At 43.4% G+C, this 25,091-nt stretch overlaps 2 protein-coding genes and 1 long non-coding RNA gene across 5 annotated transcripts in view; 1 reads left to right on the plus strand and 2 right to left on the minus strand.

Annotated features, from left to right (window-relative positions):
- Positions 1 to 25,091, plus strand: part of LOC119649525 (protein FAM135B) — a 184,849-nt gene that overhangs the window by 102,555 nt on the left and 57,203 nt on the right. The gene's annotated exons all lie outside the window — the stretch shown is intronic.
- LOC119649528 lies at positions 15,711 to 16,198 on the minus strand. The gene is made up of 2 exons (XR_005249148.1): positions 16,119 to 16,198; positions 15,711 to 16,060 (listed from the first exon to the last, which is right to left on the minus strand). It is a non-coding gene; the product is annotated as an uncharacterized LOC119649528 (long non-coding RNA).
- On the minus strand, positions 22,311 to 22,982 carry LOC119649526 (translation initiation factor IF-2-like). The gene is made up of 2 exons (XM_038051713.1): positions 22,902 to 22,982; positions 22,311 to 22,798 (listed from the first exon to the last, which is right to left on the minus strand). Exon 2 carries the CDS (start codon positions 22,791 to 22,793, stop codon positions 22,386 to 22,388), a length of 408 nt encoding a protein of 135 aa, XP_037907641.1. The 5' UTR covers positions 22,794 to 22,798; positions 22,902 to 22,982; the 3' UTR covers positions 22,311 to 22,385.

Consider the following 25,091-nt stretch of genomic DNA (forward strand, 5'->3'; position numbering starts at 1 on the left):
AATGAGCCACTTGTTAAGTTACTACACAAAGAAATGGGGGCAGTCCTGGACGTCATTTATGTACGAATTAGTAAACAGAAGCTGATTCGAAGTTATCAAGTTATTAAAAAGGAAACGTGAATATGCTAGGGCGTCCATTTGGACTATAAAATCTAGCCACCCAAACACCCCCTCTATAGAGTCATAAAATTTTCCGTTTCCTTCCATTTCTGCAACTGCCAGAACGACATCTGAAAATTCAGGTCAAACAATATGCTAAGCCATTCTTCCTTCATTTCACCCTGCTCACAATGGACGCCATATCAGAAGGACCGTCACAAACGACCGTTCGATTTTTATAGTCTAATTAAAGTCCTTATTGTCGATTCTATTTAATCAGCTAAGAGTCGTTGGACTCCCCAGCAACACCGCAGCTGCTGGGAAAATACCCCCAAAACGAAAAACAGAAAAGAATGAAAACCATCTGCCTCCCCGAAAACACATTGCAAAGGATACATGGTAAAAAGTTTTCTTATCTGCTTGCTCCCATCGTGCTTTGTCCTTCCTTGGAAGCAGTCAAATCATACCCTCGCGTACGAAAAGGAACTTCTTTATTTAAAGATGCCTCACAAAGAGTGGAAGATATACCGGAAAAAAGGAATTTGTTCCAATACTTGTTCGTCGGTTTATTCGCAGTCACGAGAGGACGCCCGACCGGAGGGGTCGTATGAGAATGACTTCAAAGATTGCAAGAATGGAGGAGGATCCACTAGGGGGCGCTGTAATAAGGAGAGATACCAGCATGGAACCCTATGTACTACACATGAAGTCACAGGGACATTCCCTTTCGGCTCCATAGTGTGGCGAATATGTGGCGGTTTGTGAATAAAATATTTCCAAGAGTCGTAGAGGGTTAGGGAAAAAATGTCGACAGAAATAATTTATGAGAAACAATTGAATGTAGAAAGCACATGGTGTTGGGTAGATGATGTTGTACACTGCTCTACCTAGTCCATGGATTTGTGGCGCCCACCCTTCCGAGGCGAGGAGATATATCGTATTTAGGATACACGGTTTATAAATAGAGTGTCAGTAAGATGTCTGGGATCGACCCAAATTCCAAATTTAGATAGGAAGCTGGCTGTTATCGCAAGATTTGTTACAAAAGGTGAGAAACGTATATCACCTGAATAGACAGTTTGATTTGTTGAATAGACTTGGCACTATCTGTTTTATTAATGATCCGCTTAAGAGGATCCGACAAGTTGTAAATGTTCAGAAGACATCAAATGAATACATTTGAGCTCAATATCTGTTAAATTAAACGCTGGTAAAATGTAGTTTGCAATTGATCAGATGCAATTTATTGTTACGTTCTTAGCTATTCGTGCTCGTCACTAGTTACATTACTTATTTTATGTAGACTCGTATCACTGGATTGCGTAGCACTAAAAAAACCAGTTCGATAACTTTAATACAAGCGTTTATTAAACACTAAATTATACATCCGTACTGTATAATGAATTATAGAACAATTCTTTAACTATTACGATTCGAGGCGTATTCATACCCGACGCAATCTGTCCTAACTCTAGAACCAGATTGGCTTTGTGGGCGGATTTGCGGCCCTTTTATACTACGTGGAATATTCCAGAAAGGCATGTAAATACTTTACCAGAAAGCTACTTTGCGCCTTTGACAAATCTTCTTGGCGACATTAGAGTCATCTATTAACAGTTATCGTAACTAAATATTCGCCCTACTGTTATACAATTTTGGCCTCTTGGCTAATTGTCATAACTACGATTCACCATGACGTCGCACATAATTTTCCAAAGTGGTTTTCGTCACATTATGTTTTCTTTCAAATACTATTACTGAAGAGACTTGATGTAAAGGGAACAAAAACTTAGTTCACACCTTTCCTGTAGATATTTTGGTAGCTTTATCCTTGCTAGCGAATCCAACCCAATACACCCGTATGTCTTTGAAAAATTAATGTTCCGAGTCTGTCCAGCAATTCAATTTGTAAAGCTTCCAAGGCAATTTCATCTTATATCACATTCAACTTTCGGAGAAAAGGCTCAAGTTAGTTGTCTCCATACTAAAACATGAAAAATTACGTAAGTACTTCAAGGATGTTCTGTCCAAAACAATTCTAAAGATATACCCGCGCCATATTTATCGTGCCTAAGGGTTATTGAGGCGCGGCTGCCTGAGATTCCCTCCCATCCGTAACATTCTCAGGGCATTATTGGAGGATGTCCGTAATAAGGTTTTGGGGGGGCGAAAGAAGAGGAGAGAGTCCTCAAATTAAAAAAAAAATTAACCGAAATTCATATTACCTTATATTGTAAACAAGTCGGGAAACCGGAAGCTTGACGCTTCAGGTATAAAAGGTTTTGTGTTTCCCCATGTGAAGAGCATAACGCAGTGCTCCATTGGTATATAGCATTGACTGACGATATTTAAATCGCTCAGTTATGCCAGCGGCAATGACCCAGAACTGAGCGATCTAAATATCTAGGGTTAATACTATCAGCCAATGGGGGGACCCTATCGAAATACAGAAAACCCACCTCTTTCGTTGGAAAGGTGAAAAGAAGAAAGAGGAATTTCTTCTGACCGGTTCATCGACATACTTACTACCTTGTATATTCCTGGAAAACTCAGAGGAAGCAGCCTTTGAGCGAACCAATCATCCCTGAATGAACGGTACGTACGCTTCCCTAGTATCACTGATATTACCCCAGCAACGCTAGGTGATAAATATATTGGGAAACAGTTAATTACAAAATTAGTTTTATCCTCGAAGATGTGGCGATATGGTCATGCCGAAGGCAAACCAAATAAGAGACAATGGCGTTCCCCAGGGCCGGATTTGTAAGGCGAAAGCCATCGACGTCCATATCTACAGCTATTACGCCTCTCAAGCAGCATTAGCGCAATATAAAAAGATTCTAGACAGTTTGGTGCTGGAAGCTGGAGGCCGCAGCCCTAAAATTAATGCCGCGATGTCAACGCTTGGGTCTTGGATTGAGCAAGCCGGGTGACGAATACCAAAAGCTAAATCCTACATTATACCTATGAGGAGCTGGATATTGATCTGTATCTACCTGCCCGGGCAGAGGGTTATGTTCAATCTTTGATCTAACTTAGGACATTCCTGGTAGCTTTTGGAAGAAAATTGCGCTGAAAAGGTGAGTTATTTATATCAGCGAATAGCCGAGGCTTGTGACTCTACAAATGCCATAACGTCGTTTCCACCGCTGTAGAAAGCAAACTTCTGGTGAAACCAGAGCAAACTATGCCAAAGACAGAACATCGGCAAACGAAGAAAGAATACGGCGATCTTCGAAGTAGGTTTTAGAAGGTCGTACGGGAAAATAAGCAGAATTGGTAGAGGCAGCTGGGCTTTGGGGCTGATACGAGCCCAGGAGCACTGTCTACAATATTGTAATGAACAAGATTCGTCAGCAAGAATCAACCCAATTGTCTTGCCCGAAACTCTTATTCAAAATAATTGCAATTCTTTTGCCTCAAACGAAAAAAATGGACTTCAGGCAATGATGTCTTCTCGATCCCCGGAGTGAATGAGGAGGAACTACAAGAGATCTGTGGACGAATTGGGGATAATCAGGATCCAAGAATGGACGGGATTCCGAATAAAAGCGCACATGGTTCACACGAACATTTGAATCGTGCATAATTAAAGGACAGAGGTTGGTTCTGCTACTGAGGCTCCAAAAACCACTTGGCGTATTCTTTTCATATCACCCTATCTGTCCTTAGATGCTATGGGAAAATGTGGGAGAGGGTGCATATATGTAAGTTCACTTTATATGATGATGCCGTCATACACGTCTTAGAGTGCAATAAATTTACCTGAAATGCGAAACTTTGACCTTCTATAACTTTCTTAATAATAGTTGAATTCCTTTCAAACTTTTCAGAATTCTGTCCTATATTGGCCTATGATCATGCCAAATTTTATATTTCTGGGATAAACTTAAGTGGGGTTTTCTGTTTTCCGGTAAACTTCTAAAGCATGGTAATATACTATCATTAACTTTATTCGTACAGGTATCGGATGTATTTTGAGACCTAGATTTCATATAAATGCATCGCTGTGATTTTTTTCAGATTTTTCGGTTGGATAGGTTCGGAGAACGAGACCTGTTTCACTTTTCGGAGCACACATCTCCTCTATGTTTTACCCAATTACAAAAATAATTGCAGTTTCGCAAAGTACTATTCGAGCCCTTTTATTTTATACCCCACATGACTATATCCCGTAAAAAAAACGCACACCCTCCTTTCGCAAAGTATGGAAACCCTCCCTTCAAACTTAACACAAAATGGCGCCACTCGCTGCATATAAAGGGGCACAGACCACGTGTTCTCACCAAATTCAGCCGTTTCCGAGTAAATCGGGTGTGACAGCCGTACCGACGGACAAACAGACATTGAATTGATTTTAATAAGCTTTTTTGTTACACAAAACCTAAAAAAGGATAGATACTTACTTTTTCCATTTTTTAGCGTTGCTAATGCTTTCGATACTTTAACAATGGTCCAGTCAGGGTCATCCCTTGTCCTCATGCGCTGTTGCACAATATCATCCCTTCGTTATATAATAATAATCGTTGACGCAACAATCCATATTGGATCAGGGCCTTGAAGTGTGTTAGAGCACTCCATTCAAGACCGTAACGGTACACTACTCGTACAGTATACCGTACGAGGTAATGTGGTCAGCATTGCGCTCGCCCGAGATTATTACCCCGATTTGACTCAGGTACTCAGTCACAGCTGAGTCGACTGGTATCCGACGTCAAATCTCGATACAAATCCCACTGCCACCAGTGAGATTCGAACCGCGACCTTCCGTATGACAGCCTTGTGCCCTAACCACTCAGCTATCCGGACACCTTTCGTTATATGCCCATCAGTATTTGCGCCGATTACAGATATTGTAGAACTCCGTAGTTATGTTCCTAATATCAAGCAGTTCTTCATTCATTTCACTTCTTTGACCCCAGTCAGTAAGTGCAACGATTGCTACTGGCAAGAACTCTGGGAAGTTTAACTCCAATAACTTCCCCAAACTTCATCCAGTCAGTCCTCTTGGGATCTCTGAATAAGGAATTAAAACGTAACACCGTTTCCGTCGGTGGTAGTGATTATTTTATTAAGCAATTATCGATATTTCAGGAGCAACTTGCTCCCTTCTTCAATGCACGGGTACATACCTGAATAACTTGCTAATCTCTATCATAAGGTTCAGATTCAAGGGTATTCAACTGTGGTCCGAGAAAGATCATTATTAGAGATTTTCCATTTTTGTATACTGAAAGTCCTGTTATCAGTAAACAAAACGATATTAAGGAGCTTCTATTAACAGGTTTGACTTTTTTGCTGTGTTAATAAACTCTAGATGCTGAAGGTTCTTCGAAAATTCCGAGCAAGTGTAAACTATGTTTAATCAACCACAGAACAAAAATTCTGGCCCTCTCTCGTTCGGCACCTTTTGTATAGTGTTTTATAGTCATATTTTCTTGAATATCTTCTTCAATCCCAGACTCTGGTATTAAATTGACATGCGTCTGCACTATCCTCAACATTTCTAATTGATGTAATAGTAGACGTAGACGTTGGAACGCGAATGTTCACCTCATGAAACATTTCATTGGCGGGGTCTATTTAGATTTTCCTTTAATAAGGAGTGGAGAGGGCATATTCTTTTTTTAGGGTCTTCCTCTAACATCACCCAATCATTGATAGGTATCGCAGAGTTGAAATACGCAAACATTGGGCGAGGTTGTCAATATAGACGTTCGATTGGAAGATCTGAACAACAGGCCTGCATCGCTAATCGTAGTCGTATCCCAAAAAAAATGGTTTTCGCACGCTACGACGAGGGGAAACTAACCACGGAACTCCAACTTATATAACAATATTAACCATTCCAGACAGCTTGACCTCCGCGTATTTCCACGCCGCCGGCGAAAATTTACTTCCAGTAGAAATGTTATCCACTCCACCAGCAGTATCTGTAGGTGACGCTTGGTGACCTCGCTAAAGAACTTCGACAAGCGTGTACTGTTAAGGGTGTGTTTTTGTTTTGATTTTTTTTCTTTTTACTGAGAAGGTTGATCACTTCTAATGAAATCGATTACGTTTAGCTGAAGTCGGCTGTGTTTTCTGCGGATTTTCCACACAAATAGCTCCGAATGTCGACACTTTCAGTGTACTTTCTGGGCTGGAATCCGAAAATCCGCCATCGTCCTTATTATCACAGGTTCACATAATCACCGGTTTTAGCACAGAAGTACTATGTGCATTGTCGTCGACGGCCGCTATCTCCTGACTGGGAACAAGCAATACTATCGTCATTGCAAGACCGTGCTTGAACAGGCCTCCATAGTATTGTCCTAAATGAAAACTAGGACGATTCAAACCCGATAGTTAAATATACCTCCAGCCCAGCCTAACACACTATTTGCCTAACAGAGGAAAGTTTTGGGGGACCAACACAGATAGGTTTTGTAAGGACTTATGTGCTGATGCAACTTTAACTTCAATCATTAACTGACCCACCCTCTCTGATTCTATAGACAGACATCCAATAAAGGTCCGCACACGAAACGACGAAGTCTATTAGCGACACCACAGCCGTCTGATTGTGGATAAAATCCGGTTCAACTAGTTGCGGTGGGCGGTATGGATGAGGATGATCCGAGCCAAAAAGTCTACGTGGTAGAAAAAGAAGACGAGGCCGACCCTGCCTGAGATGGAGCGATGGCGTAGGCCAGGACACCAGACAACTTTTAGGCATATCGAATGGGTGGACCTCTTTGCAAAACGGGGATGTCTGGAGCTCCTTATTAAGGCGGGCCTAGACCGGATACCGGTTGTTTCACCGTTGGTGATGATGATAGTGAAATTTTTCGGAACGACGACGGCGTTTTCAATTGTCAGCCTCTTTTCTCGTGTACTGTGTTTGAATCAGTAAGCGAAAATGCTTGAAAGTTCAACAATTTAGCTCAATATTTACCTATTTCGCAGTCTTCTAAGGCTTGTATCTAACTCTATTCTACACTTGCTTTCCTTGAACTTGCTTTATTTGTTAAAACTTCCGATTTCAAACAGAATCAAGCAAATCAACCTTGCAATATATTTGCAATAAGCTGCGCCCTACGACGTCTAATTTCCCTGATCCTTTGAATCAGTTGACTCCTAGCGTTTTGAGGTGGACTCGCTGATCCTGATGCTCCGGATCCTGATCCTGTTCCTGTTCCCGACCCTGAATCTGATGATCCGCTACTCGAACCATTATTTTTCCACATCCAGAAACACTTGGCTTTCATGTTGGGCCTTTTCTTGTTGGCTCCTTGCACTGCACAAATGGTGCACGTCAACAATAGGGCCATAACGAAGATTTTCATTTTTCTGGAATCCAGAATGGTTAGTTTAGTATTGGAGAGGTTTAGAATGGAGAGGTTTTTTAGTTTATTTACCGCAGCTCCAATTAGTGCTGCTTTGCTCAATGGATTAGCTTCACTAAATAATTTCAAGCGAGGTCGGCTCCGACGCTTTATAGTGGTCTGCACTCCCGTTCCGTATATTTGGACAAATGCTTTTTTGATTTTTTTCCAAGCAACACTATTAATTCGAATATTTTTCTGGATGAACAAATAATCATGCAAAAAAATACACTTAAATAAACAAACTAAAAAAGAAAAGAAAGAACTTTAGGGTCTTTTAGAAAATCTCACTACTCACCATGCTCATACATGTACCTTAATTTCTAAGTCAAGGTACATCAAGAACCAATGAACACGGCTTACAGCTTCATGACAGGGCATCAAAAAGATGCAGACTTAGCACCCCTCCATCCTTGATCAAAAATTTAAAGGAACATACATTCGAGTGGATCTATCCAAGTTACGGATTCCACACAAGATGAGTAGTAATTATTCCCCGTTCCCTCTTCCGTTGGGAGCCCAATCTTATCCATAAGTATCGACTGAAACAATAGTTGGACTCTCCCAATCTGCTAGGCAAAAGTAGACTAAACTATCATTAGTATGAGTGCACTGGTCGTCGAATAATTTTATAGTAGTAAACATTTGAAGGAACAACCTAGCATCCCGATTAAAGGAAGGAAGGAAGAAGTAAGAAGCCCAATATTTGAACGATTTTCATCAAAAGTAACTCTCCTTTGTTGAACAATTCCATCAATAAAGTGATCCCAGAACTATGAAATTATATTATCGATACTACCCCCATTAAAATATACAAAACCCCATCATAGCTAATGAAAAGCTTTCATTTCTTCGTCTTACTAAACATACATATTTCTGCACCTTAACAAAACAAATATTGAGACACATGGGTTTGTTTCAATAAAATTCTCTTAGATAAAAGCAAATAATTTGGGTCAGTGTCAGTCAGTGAATGTGACATTCAAAATTGTACATTTCACAAAGACCCTGACCTTAAACCGCAATTTTTGAGGGTTCTGTGAAGACAAGGAACCCAGTGAAAGCGAATCCAACCAACCATTTAGTGAGCCTAAAATCCCAGAGTCTGACTTTAGCATTTGAATTCCGAGCACTCTCCATCTTCAAGCGCTGTATTTATGTCCACGTTACTTTGAGTGGCGGCTAAGCATTCCTCAGCCATTTAAGGGAGTCATCCCGTGTGAAGGCCGTTTTTTTTTGCCTTTTTTTTAAAATTATTTTGGAGGACTGGATAAAGATAGAAACGTGATTTTTTCACCATGTATTTATTAATATCTCTAGTATATGTGATAAATTTTTCGGTTTCATATCGTAGCTAGTTTTTGGAATACGTGTCAATTTATGCACTCATCTCCAAAAAAAGGTGTTTTTCTGCTGCCACGCTCGAGAGCGCTGTGTTCATCTGAGGAAAAATAACTAAGCGCCATTTTAATGTGGACAATATTCCACGGTCCGCAAACTAGGATAATTAGAAAATATTAAAAGGTAAATTTTTGGTGGGCTTTTAAACTAAATTTTTTGGATTCTGGCACTTTTAGCGGGGTCATTCGATCGTCGTTCGGACCGCCAAATTCGCCCTTCATTACGGCAGTCGACATAAACCTGACATATGTGACCAACTTGACATCCCATTGTCACTAGGATTTTGAGAATGCCATTGAATCCTTCACTGAAAATAATTGCAGCCAGAAAACTGGCTATTTCTACGACCTTGGCCCCACGTAGATTGGTTTGATGACTGTTTGAACTTCTTCACTCAAAGGTACTTTCTCGTGGTGGAAACTATCCAGTTCTCCTTTAGCTTCCGCTTGGCGCCATTTGCCCCAACTGTCCTCTCCTGCTGGACAATTTTGATGCTGAGGATTTTCCTCTGTAGAACATTTATGGGAGAAAGCTGCCCAAATTTCTTGCTTCATTCCTTCTATCGAATTTGCGTGTCGACGAATAGCTAGCCCAAAAAATGTAGTGAGGTCGTTAATAACCTTATCAGTAAGTTTTCCAGCCCCTTTTCCGCCAATGCCTTTGTGATTCTTCTTTGCATTTCTAAGCCGCGTTCCCATTCTTTTCTCGACATGTCCTACGCATTCCTTTTTTACTACTACGTATATTTGCAGAAATACCGAAGAAAACTCCAGCAAAATCCAATATACAATATACAAAACCAGTAGGGTAAATAGGGAAAGCTGATCCAAAAAGTCCTTGCTAAGTACCTGTGATATTCACAATGGTCAGATATTCCTTCCTTAAATGATTGAACTGGATGAGAAAGGGGTTAGGCTCTACTGACCGCTGTGAGTGATAGCGAGCATGACGCGTCCAAACTCTGATACCAAACGAAATCCCATAAAATTCAGCGTAGTGTACGCCGTGGTAAGAGAGAATTGGCCGTTGCGCTGGTCAGGGAAGCGGAAAACGACGAAGATCCTAATGATTTCAGAGATCACGAAAGAGCTTTCATGTGGTCGTAAATCTTTCGATGGTTCTGGGAACGTCGTCACCGGTCGACTTCTCATCTATCTTCTTCTTTTTCTTCAGCCTTTGTCCCGTTCACAAGCGGGGTCGGCTCGTCGTGATCGGCTTCGCCATTTGGCTCTATCGAATGCCTGATCTGGGTGCAATCTCGAGGCTTTCAAATCCCCATCCAGCGTATCAAGCCACCGTTGCTTAGGTCTGCCTTTTGGTCGTTTACCATCGAATTCGATGTTCAGACCAATCTTTGCAAGTGAATTCTCGTTTGCAACGTAGCATCTTCGTCTCCATTACCGCAAGACGCCGTTCATTGTCTCTTATGGTCTGCCAACACTCAGAACCATAGAGAGCGACTGGACGGACGACATTGCGGTAAATTTTAGATTTGAGACGTTGATACGTCGATCACAAAGGACACCAGTTGTGGAACGCCACTTCATCCAGGTTGCGTTAATGCGTGAAGCAATTTCATAACGCAGCTCTCCATTGGCTGATATCGTTGACCCGAGGTATTTAAATCGATCAGTTCTGGGCAGATCACTGCCGCTGACTGTGATTGTGCCTGTTTCATAGGGATCGGTCGTCAAAAATTCAGTTTTGTTTAAATTCAATCTAAGACCGTGTTGCATGAGGCGATCATTCCATTTTTGAACAAGTTGCTCGAGATCATTTTTGCTATCAGATGCTAGGAAAACATCATCTGCATAAAGCAGTGTGTAGGACGCTGGACGTTGGATATCCCGTGTGACGGTGTCCATAAGAAGGACAAAGAGGAGTGGTGAGAGGGCACTTCCTTGATGAACTCCAACAGAGACACGAAGCGGTTTTGATACACCCGCTATACTTCAAACTTTACTTTTCGGATCGTGGTAGAGTTGAACCCACCGCACGAGTTCTTCTGGCACGAAGTGTTGTCGTAAAGCATACCAGATGAGTTCGCGTGGTACACGGTCAAACGCTTTCTCTAGATCCAGAAAGGCAATGTAAAGAGGGCGATGCTTCTCACGGTGTTTCTCCATGAGTAACCGCGCAGCGTGTATTGCGTCAGTAGTTCCGCAGTTCTTGACAAATCCGGCTTGATTCACGGTTATTTCAACGATTTCGCGAATACAGTTGTCAAGAATGCGTTCAAAAATCTTCATGGTATGGGAAAGTATCGGATCGGACGGTAATTTGAACATTCTGCTGGGCTACCTTTCTTTTTCCATATTGGAAAAGTGGTACTTTCTTGCCAGTTAGATGGTGTTCTTTCTTCCTGAATAACCCGGTTAAAGAATTCACTGAGCCACAGTGTTGGGTCCCAGCTCTTCGCTTTCCAGAGGTCAGATGCGATGTCGTCAGGTCCTGTTGCTTTCCCCGATTTCATTTGTTTTATTGCCTCCTCGACTTCAGTTGCGCTGACTGGTCGAACTGCTCCAAATGTCGGCAATGATTGTGGAAGTGGAGGATGAGCAAATTCTTCAGTTGAAATCTGCTCGAAGTATTCTCGCCATCTATCCGTTGCGGCTCGACGGTTGGTAAGCAAAGTACCGTTCTTGTCATTAACACAACAGAAGTGTTCGATATCCTGTGTGCGTTCATCACGGCTTTTAGCAAGTGGATACAGATCTCTCTCGCCATCCCGAGTATCCAGTTTATCGTAAAGATTTTTGAAATGGTTCGCTCGGGTGACAGCGACCGCTTTCTTTGCTTCCCGGTTGGCATTTTTATAAATTTGCCAATTAGCAGGTGTTTTATCGTCGAGAAATTTGTGGTACAGGCGTTTCTTTTCACGGACCTTCATTTCAACATCATCATTCCAAAGCCAAGTATTTCGGTTGATGTACCGCTTACCCGGTTTGGTGACCCCAAGGGTTGCAGAGGCCGCTTTGTGGATCGTGTCTTTCATTTGGTTCCATGATTCTTCCACATTCGTAATGGTTGGCAATTGTATGAGTGAGACCGTTTCTTCTTTCTTCTCACCAAATCACCACCATTTAATGCGCGGCGGGCTAGTGCGTTCCTCACGCTGTTTTATCGGTGGCTTAATTCGCAGGACGGCAATCAACGGCCGATGTTGAGGTGCGATGGTCTCATAGGGAACGACTTTGCAATCAGTGACAGTGTTGGCGTCTTATGAGAATATAGTCCATTTGCGTTTTATTGTTCCCACTATAAAATGTGGGCAGATGAGACAATCGTTTGATGAACCATGTATTCATAAGTACAAGGTCATGGGTGTCCGCAAAATCGATTATACGCTCGCCACCTTCATTGCGCGCTCCGAACCCCTTTCCCCCATGGCACCTGTTACCGTCTGCCTTTTCACCCACATGACCATTAAGGTCGCCGGCAATGATTATATAATCGTCAGCAGGCACGTGACAAGTCTTTTCATCGAGAAGTTCCCAGAAGGCATCTTTCTCGGCATCAGGTCGACCTGTCTGTGGTGCATATGCGGCGAAGAAGTGAATAGTGCGATCAGCTGATATAATGGTGAGTTTCATCAGCCGATCATGGAATGGTTCGACTTCTTTGATGGCATCACGGAAATCCTCTGAGATGGCAATGCCAACACCATATTGAGTGTGTGGGTTACCAAAATAGAGAAGTTTGTAGCCATTTCTACCGCGTTCGCGTTCAATGTCGCAGCTTTTGGAACCAGACCATCGGGTTTCCTGCAGAGCGCAGATGTCAATGCACCTTTTCCGAAGGGCTCTTGCGAGTTCCTCCGTCTTTCCAGTTAGGGTACCAACATTTAGCGTGCAGACACGTATTTGTTTTGTTCGTTGTGTGCGGACTAACTTGCTTACGTCCTGACGCCGTCCATGCGTCAAGAACCCTTGCCCATTTCTCGACAGGACCGGGGTCCGTCCTGCCGCGTCGACTGAGTTGGACGCTCTAGCATTTCTCCGAGGCTTGTGACTCAATCTGATCATCATGTTTGTAACGACATTGTATGCATTTTCTTGGTCGACCTGTCGCGGGGCCTGTCACCAAGAGAAATCAGGTTAGATTTAGCATAGTAGAATAACTCCAACTATACTCTATTTATCTCTTTCCCTGATCTCAGCATTTTATTTTTGTTTTACTGAGGATAGTACAGAGTACATTGCCTCAAACCCTCCTCCTTTACCTGGGCTTGGGACCAGCATACTATGTTAATAGCATGGCGGAGTTAGCCTTAAGAAGTTCATACGGAAAAATAAGCAGAATTGATAGAGGCGGCAAAATTAAGATGAACTCAAGTGATGTACCCGAAACTCTAATTCAAAATAATTGCAATTTTTTTGCGTCAACACGAAAAAAGTAGACGTCAGGCAAGGGTTCAACATGATGTCTTTCGATCCCCGGAGGGCCGAGCAAGAATTCTGAATAAAAGCCCACATGCTTCATTCGTACAATTTAATCGTGCATGATGGAAAGAACAGAGGTTAGTTCTGCTATTGAGGCCCCAAAAATCATTAGGCGTACCCTCTTCATATCGCCCTATCTGTCTTTTAGTCACTACGGGGAAAATATTGGAGAGGGTGCTTCCGTTCGTCGAGATAGCGGGTGGCCTCTCGGAAAGGCAGTATGGGTTTTGCCGAGCCCGTTCTGCGTCAGTGGAATCTAGCTAGGTAGGCGTCGGCCGTGCGTTAGTGCTGCCTGGTGGTGATGGTAGAAGTGAAGATTGTTTTTGATTCGATGCCATTGAATTAAGGGTCAAGCATGCGAAATATAGCTCTCTGGGAGCCAACCTATCCCTCTGGGGTTGATATATTGCCCTACAGAAGCCACGGGTCTAAACTCTAGAATCTAAAAATTCCTCCCCCAATCCAGGGTGTAATGCAAGCCATGCCCAATGAACAGTTTGCAGTCGGATTTAAGGGGTTATATACAGTTGCAATCGGTGGTATGACGAAATTTTCTTTTTTCGACAGCTTTGTTAATGTTTATTAAAGAGGTGTTAGTCAAACCAAATAATACGTGTTGTGGCATTTTTGCTGAGAAAAAACGTTTAAAAATTGGGAGGGGTGGCTACAGCTATTTGCCGATGTCTTTTTTAGGAATGGGCCGTCCTGGATACAATAACTCGATAACGGCTTATTTGCAACAAGAATATGGTATTACTATATCTAGTCGCTGAACGAAAGATTCCTTAAAATGCAAACTTCTCAAAAAAAATAGCGACGTGCGGAAAGTGTATCTGAACCAGTAGCTACAAGGCCTTGCCAGAAAATTACTTCAAGAAATCATATAATTCTTCAAACAAAGATAAGCACTTACATTTTTTCAGCGTTGCTAACATTTTCGATATTTTAACAATAGTCCAGTCAGGGTCATCTTTGGTCCTCATACGCTCTGGTAAAATATCATTTCTTCCTTTCCAGATATGGAAATGTCTAATAAAGATCCTGAAAGTCCTGTTATCAGTTAACAAAGCGATATTAAGGACCTCCTATTAACAGGTTCCGTTTTTCTGCTGAGTTAATGAACTCTAGATGCTAAAGGTCCTTCGATAATGTCTATCAAGTGTAAGCTATGTTTTACCACCAGCTGGGCCCATAGAAACCCCAGTTAAATCAAAACACAAAACAAAAATGCTAGCTCTATCTCGTACGGCACCTTTTGTGTAGTGTTCTGTAGTCACGTTTTCTTCAATCCATGACTCCGGTATTAAAGTGACATACAGCAATGTCTTCTAAAATGGCAGGTTTATCTGCACCATCCTCAACATTGCTAGCTTGTGCAATAGAAGAACTCGACGTTGGAATTCGAATGTTCATCTGATGAAACAGTTCATTTAGACTGAGATGGGATATTCTTTTTTAGGATCTTCCTCTTTTAACATCATCTAATCGTTGATAGGTATCGCAGAGTTGAAATGCGCAGACATTGGGCGAGCTTGTCAACACGGCCGTTCGGTTGGCAAATCTGAGCAACAGATCTCCTACGAGCCTCACCGTGTGGGATTAACTTGAAGTTTGCGCCCTCCCAAGTGTCGTTAATCTTAGTCGTATTCCAAGAAAATTGGTTCTCGCACACTATGACTTAATACCAACAGGACAAGCTGAGGGGTATCTAATCATGGAATGGATATCCCATAGTCCAACTCACACATAAGGATGTAATTAATAGTCATTTAAGACAGCTTGTCCTCCACGTGTTTCCATGCCGCCGGCGAAAGTTTGCTTCCAGTAGAAATGTTATCCACTCCACCAGCATACCTGTAGGTTACCTAGCTGAAGAATTCCACAAGGGTGTACTGTTAAGGGGGTGTTTTTTCTTTTTACCAATGTGATCAACCTTGTAATGAAATCAATGACGTTTAGCTCGGCTGTGCTTTCAGCATACTTTTCATAGAAGGGGTTCCGAATATCAATACTTTCAGTGTATTATACTTTCTGGGCTGGAAACCGAAAATTCACCATCGTTCTAATTATTACAGGTCCACATAAGCACCGGTTTTAGCACAGAAGCTAGGTGGTATAAGGACTTATGTGCTAATGCAACTTTAACTTCAAACATAAACCGACCCACCCCCTCTGATTCTACATATAATCAGACATTCAATTAAGGTCCGCGTACAAGAGGATAAGGTCCAAAGAATTTTGGATATAGGCTACTTGCAATAGTGCACGAGGCTGCTTGTATCATCTTCGCAAGCGATATCCAGTTATTTAATTACAACCTATGTACGTGTTAATATTCAGTTCAACAATTTACCTCAATATTAACCAATTTCGCAGTTTTCTAAGGCTCGCATTTCTAAACTTCCTTTTCTTGAATTTGCTTTATTTTTCAAAATTTCCGATTTCAAACAGAATCGAGCAAATCAACCTCGCAACATATTTGCAATAAGCTGTGCCCTCCGACGTCTATTTTCCCTGATCCTTTGAATCAGTTGACTCCTAGGATTTTGAGCTGGACTCGCTGATCTTGATGCTGTGGATCCTGATCCTGTTCCTGTTCCCGACCCTGAACCGGATGATCCACTACTCGAGCCACTTCCGTTCCACAGCCAGAAGCACTTAGCTTTCATGTTGGGCTTTTTCTTGTTGGCCCCTTGCACTGCACAAATGGTGCACGCCAACAATAGCGCCATAACGAAGATCTTCATTTTTCTGGAATCCAGAATGGTTAGTGTAGTATTGAATGGAGAGATTTTTTAGTTATATTTACCGCAATTCCAATTAGTGCTGCTTTCAATGGATTAACTTCACTAAATAATGTCAAGCGAGGTCCGCTACGACGCTTTATAGTGGTCTGCACTCCCGTTTCGTATATTTGGACAAATGCTTTTGATTGCATTTTTTTTTTTCAAGCAGCACTGTTAATTTGAAAATTTTTCTGGATGAACAAATAATCATGGAAAAATTCACTTAAATAAATAAACTAAAAAATAAAAGAAAGAACTTTAGGGTCTTTTAGAAAATCTTACTACTCACCATGCTCATACGTGTATCTTAACTTCTAAGTCAAGGTACATCAAGGAGCGATGAACACGGCTTACAGCTTCGTAACGGAACATCAAAATGATGCAGACTTAGCATCCCTCCATCCTTGATCAAAAATTTAAAGGAACATATATTCGAGTGGATCTATCCAAGTTACGGATTCCGCACAAGATGAGTAGTAATTATTCCCCGTTCCCTCTTCCGTTGGGAACCCAATCTTATCCATAAGTATCGACTGAAACAATAGTTGGACTCTCCCACTCTGCTTAGAAAAAGTAGACTAAACTATCATTAGTATGAGTACACTGGTCATCGAATAATTTTATGGTAGTAAACATTTGAAGGAACAACCTAGCATCCCGATTAAACGAAGGAAGGAAGAAGTAAGAAGCCCAATATTTGAACGATTTTCTTTAAAAGTTTCTCTCCTTTGTTGAACAGTTCCATCAATAAAGTGATCCCAGCACTATGCAATTAGATTATCGATACTACCCCCATTAAAATATACAAAACCCCATCATCACTAATGAAAAGCTTTTATTTCTTCGTCTTATTATATATATATATTTTTGCAACTTAATAAAATAAATATTGAGACACATGGATTTGTTCCAATAAAATTCTCTTAGATAAAAGCAAATAATTTGGTTGTGGATTGTTCAGTGAATGTGACATTCAAAATTGTACATTTCACAAAAACCCTGACCTTAAACCGCAATTTTTGAGGGTTCTGTGAAGACAAGGAACCCAGTGAAAGCGAATCCACCCAACCACGCAGTGAGGCTAAAAACCCCAGAGTCTGACCTTAGCTTTTGAATTCAGAGCATTCTCCATCTCCAAGCGCTGCATTTATGTCCACGTTACTTTGAGTGGTGGCTAAGCATTCCTCAACCATTTAAGTTTAAATATTTTCTTTTGCTTTTCATCAATTATGCTTAACTGCTTCTTCTCCCTTTCAACTATAGAAAGGGATTTCTTTAGTGCAAAATATATAAATCAAGTCAAACTATCTACTATGATCTCTACACCAGATAACTCCGTTACCAAATTTTGGACAAATTAAAGAAGGGAGATTTTTTTCTATTTTTGAGTACTGAGTTGGACTCCCGCAACAGCACGCTTTCGGACTATCAACTAAACACCTTCCTGTCATCAGAGAACTAGCTTGGAACCGTTTAACACATTACTTCACGCTAGCCCTCCCGCTCTCCCGGCTTTGAGAGCCTTTAAGTCGGGGAATTCCTTTCAACAACGGAATGGGAGGGGAGGAAGGGACTTGTTAGTTCAGGGAACTCCGTACCGTCCGATCCCTCCGCCGGTCGAGGTCAATCTTCTTCGCATTAAGCAGAGCCCGAACATAATGCGCAATACGATTCCAGCTCCCAGCGCTCCTCAGCATCTCTCTGACAATGTTGTCTGGATGAAGCTCCCCTGTGTCTGCATAAAGCTGCTGACGAAAGCCGTCCCACCTCTCGCAAGAGGAAAAAGTGTGTTCAGTGTCGTCTGCCACTCCATTGCAGAACACACAATCAGGAGATCGCTCCTTCCCGATCTTGTGCAGGTAAAACTGAAAACCTCCATGCCTACTAAGAAGTTAGGCAAGGAAGAAATTAATCTCACCGTGCGTTCTATTCAACCACGGCTCTAATTTGTCAATGAACTACGCAGTCCATCTGCCCTTTGGCTCATTTTAAGAAAAAAGGTAACAATCAGTAAGGTTGCGTTGACGTTCTTTACGGGCAATCACCTCTTTTAAGTTCTCCCCCTTACGGCGGTAGATAGCTTTGCGCTCCTTGTCAAGGAGGGCTACGGGGATAACTCCCGCGATCACCATCACAGCCAGTTCGGAGACGCTGCGATAAGCAGACGCCACTCGCAAAGCTCCCCGCCTCTGCACTTGAGCAAGGCGTTTACGATGCACATCCTTATCAAGGGCATCAGCCCATACCTCAACACCATAGAGCAGATCCGATTGCGTTGCTCCCATAAGGAGACGTCTCCTAGTTGATATAGGGCCCCCAACATTCGCCATTAGCCGACTCAAGGCCGCAACTCCAGCTGCAGCCCTGTCCGCTGCTGCTTTGATTTGCTCGAAGAAGCTCATCTTCGAGTCGAGCATTAAACCAAGGTATCTACGATCAATATCGGACGCAAGGTCGGGTTTCTCCTTCTGGTCAAGATGACTACTTCGATTTTCTCCAGCGCAAGGTTGAAACCGTGAGCAGTTATCCATCCACTTACCCGTCGCATCAATATGCCAAATTTGCTTTGCGCCTGTTCAACAGTGCGTCCGGCAACAAGTGCCGCAACATCGTCTGCATAACCGACCAAGCGCGACTCTTCGGGCATATCGAGTCTCAGCAGACTATCGCAGGAAATGTTCCAGAGGTCCGGCGCTAGGATGAATCCCTCTGCTACTCCCGACGTGATTTCCATCCTCCTTTGGCCCTATTGTGTCTCATAGAGCAGGGAGCGGTCTTTTAGATAATCCCTCAATATCTGCAAGAGCTAGCTTGGGACGTGCAATGAGTTTTCTAGCGTGCCTAACATATCTGCCTATCTTATGGAATTGAAGGTATTTCTGACATCAAGCGTTATGAGGAGCACTACCCGTCGAGATCGGCGGCTGTGTGCCTCAGCTCGATGAACCGCATCTACGACCTCCATAACTGCCTTACGGATAAGTCCCCGGCAGCGCGGATCGCTTCAGCGAGTCTATTCCTGATGAGCTTCTTGAGCACTTTTCCGGCCGTGTCAAGCGTACCTAGCGGTCGGTATGCAGACGGAAGCTCCGGGTCGCCTTTACCCTTACTAATCAATGCGAGTTTCCAGCGACAAGGAAAAATGCCCTCCTTCAAGCAAGCGTTGAACACTTCAAACAGCAATTCTGGCCGTTGGCGGAACACCAGTTTGTAAACTTCCGCCGGGATGCCATCAGAACCTGGCGCCTTTTTGTTTTGCATAGTGAGAACCGCTTCTTCGAGCTCTTTCATTGTGAAAAGGGGGCAATCCCCGACGCTTTCCGCGCTATTTACATCAGGGTGTCTGGGGAACAATGTCTGCACAATGCGGTCCATCTGGTGGGTACTTAGTATGCAGGGCCTCCGCAGGGATCCGATTTTTCGGGTTACAAGCTTATAGCCAAGCCCCACGGGTCCTCATTCACCTCGTTAACAAGGTTCTACCACTCGCGAGCTTTGCTTTTATTTATAGCGCTGCGGAGTCTCCTTTTTGCTGATTTATACTGTGCCTGGCACATGCCTCCTCGTTGGCGTGCAAACGTTATGCCAAACAGCGAAGCTTATGACACTCCGTAGGTCGGCAATTTCTGCCTTCCACCAGTACATAACAGGCTTGTAGCGCCTGGGGACCCTCCGGAGCATGGAAGCCTCACATGCCGTCGTTATCAGGTTCACCGTTGGTCCTCGCCGGCAAGTAGCGTCAACGACTTCGAACGCGATGTACTGGTCGAGACCTATTTCACTTTTTGGGGCACACATTTTGAGCCCTACCTCCCCTATATTTTACCAGCTACCGAAAGTACTATTCGAGCCCTTTCATTTGATATCCAGCATGACCATATTCTGTGAAAAAAAAATTTAATCTAAGTATCACTTCTAAATCAGATGCCACTGGTTCGTCTTGGCATAAACTGCATCCAGTGCTCCTTGATGATTGCAATCAACAAAGTGCAATTGATTTTCGGCTGAGTCGGCGCGTTCTGTTCAAATTGCCTTTGTCCGCTGGAGGTTGCGTTAATTTATGGTATTTCCAACCAATTCACTGATAAAGGCTTAAACAATTGCTCTTGCACTGCTTTCCCCCACTTTATTAACAGCTTTTCGGCGAAACTCCGCGTGGATTACGATTATAAGGTCGACAGGCGGGATTACGTTACAATCGCTAATTCAAATCGTCTCACGGGGGTATTCTTCTGCCGGGGTCACCAACTTTGGGGATAGGTTTTTCCCCAATGAAAAATTAAAATCCGTTTTTTTTGCCTTTGTTTACTTTTAAACGTTACACGAATGCATAGCTTACTCCCACCGCGCGGACCGTCACTCGAGAGTTTCTTGTCATCTAAACAACTCTCACACCGGTCTCCTATCAGGCCGTCAGTTGTTTCTAGGGCCGTGCAATGCGGCGGCAAAGGTGACCAAATTGCGACCTACACTATAATGTAGTCTAGTGTAAGGTAGTGCTCGAAAAGCTCATCAGAAGCAGACTCGCTGAAGCGATACGCGCTACCGGAGATTTATCTCCCCGGCAGTTTGGTTTTAGGGCAGGGAGATTGAGAATTGATGCTGTCATGCAAGTCGTGGAAGCGGTTCGACGAGCAGAGGCACATAGCCGCCGAACTCGACGGGTGGTGCTCCTCGTAACACTTGACGTGAGAAACGCCTTTAATTCCGTAAGATGGAAAGACATTCTAGGCAAACTAGACAATACTTTCAACGTGCCAAATTATCTCTTATGGATTTTGAGGGACTATCTGAGGAACCGCTCCTTGCTCTATGAAACACTAGAGGGTCGAAGGTGGATGGAGGACACGTCCGGGGTAGCACGAGGATCCATCCTAGGGCCGGACCTCTGGAACGCTACCTATTACAGTCTGCTTAAACTCGACATGCCAAAAGAGTCGCGCCTGGTCGGCTATGCAGATGATGACACAGCGCTTGTTGCTGGACGCACTGTCGAACAGGCGCAAAGCAGACTCGGCATATTGATGCGGCGGGTAAGCGGATGGATGACTACTCATGGTTTCAATCTTGCACTGGAAAAAACCGTAGTAGTCATCCTGACTAAAAAGAGAATTCCGACCCTGCGTCCCATATCGTTCGGCGAGCCGATAATCGAGTCAAAATCAGCGGTAAAGTACCTCGGGTTGAGTCTTGACTCAAAAATGAACTTTTCTGAGCAAATCAAAGCAGCAGCGAACAACAACATACAAGCGCGAGTCAGATGAGCCAAGGGAGGTGGTTGCTCGCGAAGAACGACAACACACTCTAGACGAGTGGCAGCTCTCTTGGCAAAATGAAACTAGAGGCAGATGGACTGCGCCACTCATCGGCAATTTAGGTGCGTGGCTGATTCAGAAGCACCGTGAGACTGACTATTTCTTTACCCAATTTTTAAGTGGGCATGAAAGTTTTCAGTTTTACCTGCACAAGATTGGAAAGGCGCCATCTCCGGATTGTGTGTTTTGCAATGGAGTTGTGGACGACGCCCACCACACTTCTTTTTCTTGTGGAAGGTGGGATGGAGTTCGTCAGCAGCTCTATTTAAACACAGCGGATCTCTCTCCAGACAACATTGTCGAAGAGGTGCTGAGGACTGCTGACAGGTGGAACCGCGTTGCCCATTACGTTCGGCCCTTCTCGTTGCTAAGAAGATAGAACTCGACCGGTGGAGGAGCCGGATTGCAGGGGGTTCCTTGAACTGACAGTTCCCTTCCTCCTCTCCCCTCCCGTTGGTGAAAGGAATTCCCTGATTTGAAGGCTCTCCAAGCCGGGAGAGTTTGGGGACTAGCCCGAAGTAATGTGACAAACGGTTCCAGGCTAGCTCTCTGACGATGGGGATCGAGCCCATTCATTTGATACTCCACATAGCCATATTCTGTGAAAAAGTTTGCACCCCCCTTCCGCACGTTCCTATCAAATTTTCAGACAATCCGTTTAGTCGTTTCCAAGTTAATCGGATATAACAGACAGGCAGACAGACATCGAATCGATTCTAATAAGGTTTTGTTTCACACAACAAAAACAACAAACAGGAAAGTTGGGCCACCATCTTAGCAACCACCCTTCGCTCACCGCTTGACAGCTGGATCGCGTAAGGTAAAAAGCGAAGCAGCAAGCCAGAAGTGAATACTTCAACTTGACCATACGAACCTTCGCTAATATTAAAATGACTTAAATCAGTCTAAACAAATATATTTTCCTTGAAAGTCTTATTTCAGAAAAATGGACATATTAGACCTTATTCAATGTGTCTATCCACGTCGCTGACGATTGTTCGAGTTCCTTGCGCGGTTGTTTTGACTTCCACCCCGATTATTGCTCGCTCGTTGTCGTTGACGTTGTTGTCGACCCCGTCGCTGACCTTGCCCACCTCCTCCGCCTTGTCTTCCTTGTCCAGCCCGTCCTCCACGTCCACCACGACCGCCTTGTCTACTTTGACGTCCTTGGCCATTACCTCCAACGGCACCTGGTTGAGTTTCCACACCAGCACTCGGTGCAGAAGCTACACCTGTTCCACCTGTACCCGTACCCGCACCCACACTCGTTGCGCTAGGTGCTGAAACTCCGCCGCCGCCGCCACCACCACCACCGCCGCGATGGCACTTTTCTGCCGCATATACCACGCACAATAATGACAAAAGTAGAATGAAAGTCCTCATTTCACCTGGAATTTCGAAATTATTTTATTCAATGCAGTTTCAGTTTATACTATGCAATTTCCCTTTCCTTAGAAAGAATTGGAGATATTCTTTCGACTTGAGACATACCTGATTTGAAATTTCCTCACTTGCCAATTTGCTGATAGACCACTCTTCTGAATGTGACACTCGAGTTAGAAAAGCTTCTTTTTATAGAAAATTGCATCCTAATTTGTCAATTTCCGGATATTTGAACAAATGATCGTTGGCGTCATCATGTTTCAATATGTCTAAATAATCAACTAAATTAGAAAGGCTGAACTATCAAATTATGTAACCAAAAGTGGAAGAAAAGCCAATTTAGAATTTTTTTTTACTAATTCGGAAAGCACATATTATATGATATATATCTACTTATTCTCGTATATTTTGTATGTGCGTGCGTGTGTTTGAGGTGGCGGAAAAGTACTGCCTCTAAGCACTCAGACCCATTGTACTCCACTCAGCCGTCTAAGGAAACATTCTAGTTACGTTTATGTATCGCAGGATTTAAGTTAGTGAATGTTATGCTAACCGTTGCAAGTGGGGCATATCAGCACCAAGCATCTGAGGTGTAATGCTTCCCCAGGGGAGGCTCCTCGGATTCCGCTTCCTCATACAGGTGGGACACGTATCATCTTGTACAATGAACATATGTATGTCCAGCAATTATAACCAGCCAGAACAACACAACAGTTCTGCAAGTCTTCTTCCTTTGCTACAGGATAAGCTTTGCAGTATGCTTGCTAGGTTCTGACATGAAAACTTTGATGTTTCTAGCAGCATTTGCTAGCTGGTTCTGTTCCCGTCATCGAGGAAATTGAACCCTCTTTTGCTAAGGCATCCGAGATTTCACTCCGCTCTAGAAATAGAGTTTAGTCGGTTTCTACATTCCTAAAGGATTTTCCAGGTGATCAAAATACCACTGAACGCCCTCAGTGCAGCCTGGTTATTGCTACAGATTGCGATGTCCCTGCCAATCAAACCCGCCCTTAAGATCGCATACACTTCAGCTTAAGAAACTGTTGCATATCGCCCCAAAAGAAAAGTACACTACCCGTTTTAACTAGAGGGGTAGACTCCCGCTCCAGAGCCCTATTCTGTTTTCGGTGTAGAAGACTTCCGAATATACCGCCACTTCCCAGCTTTAGGATAACTTCATACCTTCTATCAAATAGATGTATGGAACCCCGAGAATCGGAGGGCATTGTATGAACCGTATTCAATTCTCCCAATAACTCTTCTAATGCTCTGTGCCCTCCACGTCCGTTGTTGCCCTATAGCGAATTAGTCAATGAGCTGCTCTCATTCCAGCGCTTTAAATACATCTACCCAAGAGTTACAAATTGAGTAATGCTTTTAGAGCCGCGCCGGATGTTGTGCTCATAGCACCGATAATACCCACAAACACACAGGCTAGTTTACAATAAAAACTTTTTTGCCTCACCTTAACTCACCACACTACGGATACATAAGCGAACACCAGCCTAATGATAGCAACCTATATTCATATGACCCCTGCACAGCCCATAGGCTATGAGAGCCGGCGAAGTCAATACTTTTCGGAGACGGGATATGGGATCGGCAATAGACCTCACCTTTGTTAGCGATTCATTATCTAGGGATCTCCAATGGCAGGTGAGCGAGGAATATACGCACAGTGACCATCAGGCTAGCATCTTCCAGATGGAGCGTACGACAGGAGGAAAGCGAATCAAGAACACTGCAGTATCGGGTTAGACATCCAGAAAACTTGATGAAGAAATGTTCGAGGATATACTTCTGCAGGAAGCAATGCCGGTGGGAAATGCACGAGAAAAGGTGGCGCAGGTCCTTGAAAAGTTATAAAAAGCTTGTGACGCTTCCATGCCTCGCCGCATGTTACTCAAAAAACGAATACCCAACTTCTGGTGAAATGCCGAAATCGAAGAACTTCGTAAAGTTTGCCAGAAGCCAGAAGACACAGCCAACGTAGCAGAAACCGGTCTGAGTCTGAAGAGTTGCACAACCAATATAAAAAGGCGAGGAAAGAATTGCAAGCAGCCATCTCTAGAAGTAAAACTAAACACTTCAAGAGGTTATGCAAGGAAGCGGACTCGACCCATGGGGAGGTGCATACAAGGCAGTTATGGCAACAATCAAGGGAAAGCACTCACCGCAATCATTAGCACTCTCTTCCCATACGTTTCAACTGAGTCGAACCTACCCACTGTCCAGGTAGATCCCGGTGAAATTCCCAAGGTAACCACGAAAGAAGTCTGGAAGCCGCAAAGAAGATTG

This window comes from Hermetia illucens, chromosome 2 (assembly GCF_905115235.1).
Source record: "Hermetia illucens chromosome 2, iHerIll2.2.curated.20191125, whole genome shotgun sequence".
NCBI classification, from domain to species: domain Eukaryota; kingdom Metazoa; phylum Arthropoda; class Insecta; order Diptera; family Stratiomyidae; genus Hermetia; species Hermetia illucens.